The sequence below is a fragment of the Frankliniella occidentalis genome, unplaced genomic scaffold (genome assembly GCF_000697945.3).
Source record: "Frankliniella occidentalis isolate FOCC.00 unplaced genomic scaffold, Focc_3.1 Scaffold53, whole genome shotgun sequence".
In the NCBI taxonomy this organism is placed as follows: Eukaryota; Metazoa; Arthropoda; class Insecta; order Thysanoptera; family Thripidae; genus Frankliniella; species Frankliniella occidentalis.
This window is the reverse complement of record NW_026267183.1, coordinates 649,375-657,399: the sequence shown is the minus strand read 5'-3', so window position 1 is coordinate 657,399 and position 8,025 is coordinate 649,375. Positions and strand designations below refer to the sequence as shown.

The window sequence follows — 8,025 nt, the reverse complement described above, 5'->3', positions numbered from 1 at the left end:
ACGACTTGAACAGCTCTACTCTATTAATTCCTAGATAAGATTTACGACACTTTGTTGCAAAACGACATAATGCGGCGAGACACATAGCTAAGAGCCCCCCCGCGCCGGGTAGTGACGCAGAGACGACGACTCGATATACCGGAGGAGGACAGGTAGGCCATCATGCACGTCCATCGGTTAGGCCGCCGCTGGCTGCCAGCGTCGTCGTGCTGGACATACCGCTCCATTGTAGCCCTCCCAGGCCCCAGGGGCCCCAGGGGCAGAGGCATGCGCGTCATACAGCAGCCGCCGCCCGCCCGATTGCTGGAGTAATCAGTTGGGTCGGAGTGTAGACAGACAGCAATAATGTCGTGAAATATAAGGACAAGTGGGGGCCGGCCCCAATATTAGTGCGAGAGACAAAAGTCATCAAGGGCTTGATTGGGTACGACAAACTATTATTTGACGCACACCCGCATCGTGCTGGTGGTGGTCATCATACAAAAAAATCAAAATGCCCATCTGTGGTCCACCCATTCGATGTCATGTTTCTTTTCCCATTACTTTGTCTCTGTTATTGTATCATTGTATTTTCTTGTTTGTCCTTTATTATTGCCGTCACTTCAGAGACGCGGGCAAGAAGAAGCAAGATACTCACTGACGATGTGGATCATGAAGGAGGCGAACACCACGACCCACCCCCAGCCGCCGTCGGGCGGGGGGATGGTGCTGTCCGTGTCGGAGTCGCCATCGTCGTCCTCCGAGGCCCCGGGCCGCTTCTTGGCGGGAGCGTGCGTCATGTCCACCCGCTAGCCCTCCACCGCCTGCAAAAGCGAGAAAAAAAAGGAGAATGAGTCCAGGGCATTCACTATACCAAACCACTGCAAAGCAGTAGTAGTGCCCACCACAACCCACGGCAAACAAGAGTGCGGAGCAAAGAAGCCCCCCGCGCTGGCAGCCAAACAATATACTTTCGCGACTCACACAATGCGTCACAACACACTGCCAGCACGTGCCCCAGTGCTGCCAACCAAGCGAGCCCACACAGGAGATAAAACACAGTGTCGTTTACCACCACTAATGCGTTCTGAACATCCCGGTGCTACACGACCACCAGAAATAGAAATTGCTCAATTTTTTTTCAAGCGACGGTAACTTTATTTATAATGCTATTTTAACGGAAGTTTGTTTTCTACGTTTTATTTTTTGCCGTGCGTGACGGCATACTGGCGACGTGTGTGTGTGTGTGTGTGTGTGCGGCTGGCGTGTGGTGTGGCGATATGATGTACGGACGAACGTGCACAGCTGCAAAGCGCCGCTGTCGTGGCGTCGCGTGGCGCAAGCAAGTGGGGCGGCGTCATAGCCTGCTGAGCGAGCGCGAGGGAAGAAATAACGCAAACGGGGAAACGAAATAATAAAAGGAAATGAAACGAGAGAGAAGAGAACGAGAGTGGCGGGGCAGGGCGGCCTTGAGGGGTCCGCGCGCTGCCCAGTCACTGTCCTCCTGTCCGGCACAGCATTCTTTGCGGCCCCGCCAAAAAAAATACAACAACAAAAAACATTTTGATTAAAAAAAAACAAAAAACCTGCAACCCAATGAAACAAAACCGTCAGCCATTGCATTGCGTGGGAATTAGTATAACTGCTAGCAATATAATATTGCTAATATTGCCAAGCCGCGCGTACAGGTGTAAAAGTGAGGCAATCGAGGGTATGAAAGGGGTAGAGTGGAGAGGCATTGAAACTTTGGAAAGGCTTGCTGGTTGTGGCCACCCTGCTGGTCGCGTCAGCTCCACGGGGTGGGGCCTGCTCCCCTGAATCACGCCCGCCCCACCCATTCACTCGGCCAGCAGACTCCTAACGGGACGAGGCCAAGGGCTGCGTGATCATTTATTATTACCATTACGCTCGGGTATTATTTTCAGATTTTTTTTATTTTTTTGAGAAATAAATTTTTATTTGTATCTCACCCCACGCGCGCCAAGTCGGCCGCACACGACATGCCGCCGCCGCCGCCGGGCGCAGCCGGGTGACGACGGCAAAGCCGTGCATTTCTGTCGCCTGTTTGGCGCGCGAAAACCCCGCGAGCAGAAAGAGTGGCGGCGCCCGACGCCCGGCGCGCGTTGACTGACGCCGCCGGCGCGGGGACAGGACAGAGGCCTCCTCGCGCCCCCCGAAGAACGGCGGCACATTCGAAATTTGAATTCGAGATGCGATTTCGAGTAGGTACCGAGTAACTCGATATATCGAGGCTCGCGATATATCTACAGCAATTATCGAGCCCTCGGTTGACGCGGACACATCGAACCTTCGATTTTAAGATAAATATCTTTTCGGCATCGAGATATCGAGGTATATCGCAAAGCCCTGTCTCCGCCACGCCCGCCCAACGACCGATGCAGCGGCTACACGAGGGCGACCACACCGCAGACGCTTTTACAAGCTGTCCTTTGAATCAAGACGATGATTAAAGAGAAAGAAGAAAAAAACGAGTTGCAATCCACGTAGATTAGTGACACAGCAGCACGCCTTCCTCTATCAAACGACTTGAACAGCTCTACTCTATTAATTCCTAGATAAGATTTACGACACTTTGTTGCAAAACGACATAATGCGGCGAGACACATAGCTAAGAGCACCCCCCCACCCCCACCCCCCGCGCCGGATAGTGACGCAGAGACGACGACTCGATATACCGGAGGAGGACAGGTAGGCCATCATGCACGTCCATCGGTTAGGCCGCCGCTGGCTGCGCGCCAGGAATACACGGCGCACGTGCAGCAGTCAATGCGAGGCCGTGCGAATGCACGACCCGCAAGAAGTGCGAACACGTGCGAGAGTGTGCGGGCGGACACACCTCCACCTCCGCACCCGGACACACTCACCCCCCAGGCTGCGAGACCGCACGTACTCGTTCGGGATTCCGTCCGCGGTGCGCTCCGCTCGGCAGCAAGTGCAAAGCGGGCCACAAGCCCCCCAGCCCCCCCCCCTCCAAACCCTCCTCTCCACGTGCATGGAGGAATAGAAATTGAAAATTAAAACTTTGCCTCGCGCGGCGCTTCTTTCCTCTCGCGCTGCTCCAACCCCGTCCGTGTCGCGCGGTCCGTGCCCGGCGAATGCCTCAGAGAGGAACTCAAGGTCGCGCAGCGGAGAAAGGAGCAGAAAAATAAGGCACGACTTATTTGGGGGAGAAAAAAAAATGGGTGCTGCTAGCAGCCCAGCCCCAGCCGCCGCCACCACAACCACCGGCTGAGTGGGGACCAAGAGCGACATGTTGACGGAGAGGGGAAAAAACTGCACTGTAATGTGAAGTACAGTAGCGGGTGTAACTGAACTTGCAGCAGTGTTGCAAGTTTGCCAACTCTTTACATCCGTACGGGGCCATGGCCCCTGTGGCCATATAGAGTATGCACCAATACGCACAATTACAGCCGGCACGTACATCGAAAAATGTCATTCAAACAATCGATTTGTTTGAACTGCCTCCTTAATTCTACACTCGAGGCATTTTCCGCCGCAAAACAATAAATAACAAATATAATCGCCGTGCCTCCCTGAGAGGTGCGAGGTGCTTGCCCTTCCGTTTTCATATTTGCCGCGCCGGCCGGCCCTTGAACTCATAAGCCACGCTCCCCTCGCTTCCTCGACTTGGCTCCCTTCCCATGCCGCTCACCGGGATCGACCTTCATTTGTTGCGGAGAGAGAGAGAGACAGCTACCTTGGCCATCGTCATCGTCGTGGGTTTCCTTTAATTGTCTCACCGGACGACGCGGACGCGCGCGCCGTGAGCGCTGAGCGCTTCTCGCGCCTCTCTCAAACAGCAACGGCGTCTCCTCCGCTGGCGCGGGTTTACACTTTGCCGCGAATAAAATTAGAAACACCCCAAACAGCTTACTCTTAAGACTCGCGCGCTCCGCCGCCGGCCGCTGGCAAAACTGCAGTATCGGCGAGCACCTGGCAACGAACGTATATATGCGAACGAGAAATGTAAAAGGGCATAGCCCCGCGGCAGAGTTGCAAAACACGACAGCTCTGTTAGCGTGTCGTCAACTTTTCAAAAACGGGCTTCCGAAATAGACAAAAGTGCAGGCGCGGGAATAATGGCAGAGACGAAAACGAAAAGTTAACGCAAACATAATATATCTTTAGGTTGCGCCCAGAGGAGAGCAGAGCAGAGTCGTCTGGGCGTGGCAGCAGAAGAGACACCTCCTGGCCTGCCCTGCCCTCGTTCTCAGACCGGCAGACCCAAATGAGGGATGAGCCTAGTAAGAAGAAGAAAAGAAGATGGTGGCGTAGCGTAGCGCGGACCCATAACAAAGCAGAAAGCTGCATCGTGGAATTGCGATTATATTCAAAGTGGTGTCTTTCAAATTACTTTTAAATATGTACTAGAGTACAACCAATAGAAATATATCCGAGAACTGCTCCAAAACCTCTATTTGGAAGAATTTCGTGACCAGGTTATGTCGCTTTGTTATGGGTCCGCGCTACGCTACGCCACCATCTTCTTTTCTTCTTCTTACTAGGCTCATCCCTCATTGATAAGATGCCCCATCGCAATCAATCAATACCATTGGTGGAATCGAACGAGGTGGTGGTGGAGGTCTCGCCGCGCGATACAAATCCAATTAGGAAAGAGGGGGGGGGGGGACTGCGCTGCCGTAAACCGTAATTGTGTGCGACGTGAAGCAGACGATAAACGTATTCTATAGCTATTGTCGCCACCGAGACACGTCAGCGGCGTGGTACCATTTTGGTTTGTATCGGTTTCGTCGAATTCCAGCTGCCGAGTGCAAAGTTTCCGCCAGGTCCCCTCATGGCATGAGGCTCATGCGCCTTCTGTCTATTCGCTTTCCTCCGCGCGCCCGGGCCGCCTGCTGCACTGCGCGAGCGTGTGCAAATTCCGTTCCCCATTCGACGGCGCGAATCCGATTTCGTTTGTCGCTCGTCGCGCTTCGGCTTCGGCTGCCCGAGCCGTAATCCTTTTCACACAGCGAAAGCGCTTGCGCTCGCGGGAAACACTGCGCCGCCGCCGAGCCGTGCAGCGGGCGTGGCGGGGCGTGGCGAGGCGACCGCGGACTTCATCCCTCCAGCCATATCTATAAATTGGCCGCGCGAAGCTGGCCGCGCGCCAGCCAGGCCAGGGAACCAGGACGACAAGACGGACGGGGCTGCAGGCGGGGCACCCACCAGGAGGCCCCGGCCCGACCCGACGGCCCCCACCGGCCCGGCCCCCGGCGAACACATCGCGCCTGAAGCCGCGGACCTCGCGCGCGAGCTTTGTTTCGTCTAAAGCACCTTAAAGTAGTTGTCTTTCTATCCAAACGACCACCACCGCGTCGTCCATGCTCACTCACGTAAAGTCCACAAGCATGGTGAGTGCGCGGTTAGCGCCTTGCTGCGAAATGAATGAATTATTCAGGGGCCGGACACACATTCTATCTTTTAAGAGGATGGGGTAGATTGTTTTGAAGACGACGCTCCACTTCCGTCGAATAATTCAGGGTTGTAAAAACATGGAGGACTTCGGGGGCCATGATTATGCCATGATAAACGAATGACATTTCTTTCCCCAGGCGGGCGGTCTGGCGGGTAACTATACCATCAGCGTTTTACTACCGCACACAGCCTGAAAATGTAACGCAGTTTGCGCACAAAACCTTTCGTCCGCAGGTTCCTCAACCTCAGCGTCACTAGAAGCAGTATGGGGACAGGGACGAGGGGCGGTGTGGGGCGGGGCGCAGTCGGTGCGGGACAATGGCTCTTCCTATACATCCGCGACATCGGCGCGAGGCGCTAGCGAGGCGCGAGGCGCGCATGCGCGCGGGAACAAAGGCGGCTAACGCACTCGCGCTGCTCGCGGGGCGTTTTACCTCTTTCCTCGTTTCCGCACACTCCGCACACTCTGCCCCCCTCCCCAGCTGCCCCAATCTGCATCGTCTTTCTCCCAACCTCGCAGTACATTCTCACAACCTTGACTTTGCTTGTTTCGCGTTGTGCATGTGCGTGCGTGTGTGCGCTTTTTGGGCCAGCACTGCGTTTAACATGTGACCCCCCCCCTCTCCCCCACCAGTTGGGTGCAAGCAGAGAAGTGAGGACCTATGTACACGGTGTGTGTTCGCCGTGCTCCGTCCGAGCAAATGCGTATACTGACCCGCCATGCACAAGTGCGGGCGGGTTGCCTATCCTCACGGGGCATGGCTAGAGACGATAGGCAAACACGTCCGCACGTTAGCATGGCGGGCTAGTATACGCATTCTGCTCGGACGGGGCACGGCGAGCACCCTGTATTCTCGTACTTTCACCCGTTCTCGTCGGATTCGACAGCGTATATGGCGGGGAGCAAAGGCGCGTTATGGCTACGCGGGGCGACACGTGGACACGTGTGCGCTGAGGGCGAGCAGCAAGGTTCGTTGGGGAGACGACTCCGCTTAGCACATCCTCTCCGCCAGCCCGTGTGACCCCCGCCTGCCCCCCTCCCTCCTTCCCCCCGGCGGCGCTGTCGTTGCCCTATTCGTGGCCCGCCCCGCCGCCGCCGCCGTTTTCCTCAAGACGACGACGGCGGCCGGGCTACACCGCCGCACCGCCGGAAGTGCTACCGCCCTGCTAGCTACAGCCCCCCCGAGGGGAGGTGATAAATCGAGAACAAGGACTGTCGTCACGCGAGCACCGCGGAGACGCACAGCAGCGAGCAGACGAGGATCGCAGGCGGCGGCGTCATCGTTCTCTCTCGCGTTTTTACTTCATATTTTGCACCAATAGTATAGTCACAAACCGAGGGGTCCTTCTTTATCAATTCTAGCGTACACCGATTTTTCTGTTTTTCTTGATTTGTATTTTTTGTGATTTTTTTCTGCCTTTTTGTTGATTTTTTCTGATTTTTTTCGTGATTTCTTCATGACATTTTCTGATTTTTCGTTATCTTTAGTGATCTTTTCTAAAGGTGTACACTGATTTTTTATTAGTGAAGTACACCTTGTCACAAACCCTTTCTAAAGCTAAAATAAAAGGGGTAAACCCTCGCCCCGACATCATAGCACAACTCGATTTAGCTCTCATAGAAAAAGCCTTTCAGCCTGCCATCCGAAACGCGAGTATTATTTTCCACCGCAGATGCTGCTGTTGTCGAGCCTTATAGATAAAGTCCGAGCGGTATAAGCCCCGTGGGGAGATACGCCCTTATCCAGTTGATCTCTTCTTATTAATTCGCCCGTCGCCCTACTCCAGGCGAGCAGCGATACGCTCGTTTTTTTATCTTATCGTGAGGAGATGAGTCGATTACAAGTTTTTGGGCGCGCGGAGCGGCCGACCCGACCCACCGACCGACCCACCGACCGAGACCTCATGGCAGGCGAGATTACAATGTGTGCGGAGCCCACGTGGCCAACGCCTTCGCAGGTTCCGGCCGGGCCGGCAGCATAAACCGGAAAAGCGTCCGAAAATTATGAAAACGGCGCTGCGTTTTATGCTTGTGCCGTCCCGTGCAAAACACTTGGAGTATCGACCCCTCCCCCCCCCCACTCATCTCCCTCACTCTCTCGCAGTATCCTTTTTATCTAGCTGCCATCCGGCGCCTCCCCCCACGACGACGGGCCGCGGGCGCGGGGGCCTAACAACTACAAAGTCGCGACGCCTGTTAATCCCCCCCTGTTTGCGGGCCAAGATTGCAGCCTCAAGTGCCCAAGTAGTGTAGAGTCGCATGCGCCCCGAGCCGAGCCCCCCAACACCACCGGGACGACCGTCCCGCAGCAGCCAGACAGGTGAGCTGTATGGTATAGTCATAGTACGAACGGACCATCTCCTCATGCTTTCTTTCCATGCTAAAGGAAAACGAAACATTTCTGGGTCTCGTCTTGGCAGCGGTGCATATAGCGCTCGCTTTTAACAGAGTTGTGTTGGGGAGGGATATGGAGCGGGGGTCTGTATGCTGACCCGGTTGGTTCGGACCCACTCACATTGCCTCCAGACTGTGGCCGATGGGAAGATAAACACAACGCACCGACACGCACGGCGGTCTGGGCAAACGCCTCTGAACGCCCCCCCCCC

At 55.3% G+C, this 8,025-nt stretch overlaps 1 protein-coding gene across 3 annotated transcripts in view; it reads right to left on the bottom strand.

The window, feature by feature from the left end:
- The window catches only part of LOC113210958 (monocarboxylate transporter 9), a 35,827-nt gene that overhangs the window by 12,151 nt on the left and 15,651 nt on the right, over nucleotides 1-8,025 (bottom strand). For all 3 annotated transcript variants that reach the window (XM_026429167.2, XM_026429166.2, XM_026429168.2), the window contains exon 2: nucleotides 638-803. In XM_026429167.2, the coding sequence (XP_026284952.1) occupies nucleotides 638-779 (142 nt within the window). In that variant the 5' untranslated portion in view covers nucleotides 780-803. The remainder of the gene's footprint in view (nucleotides 1-637; nucleotides 804-8,025) is intronic.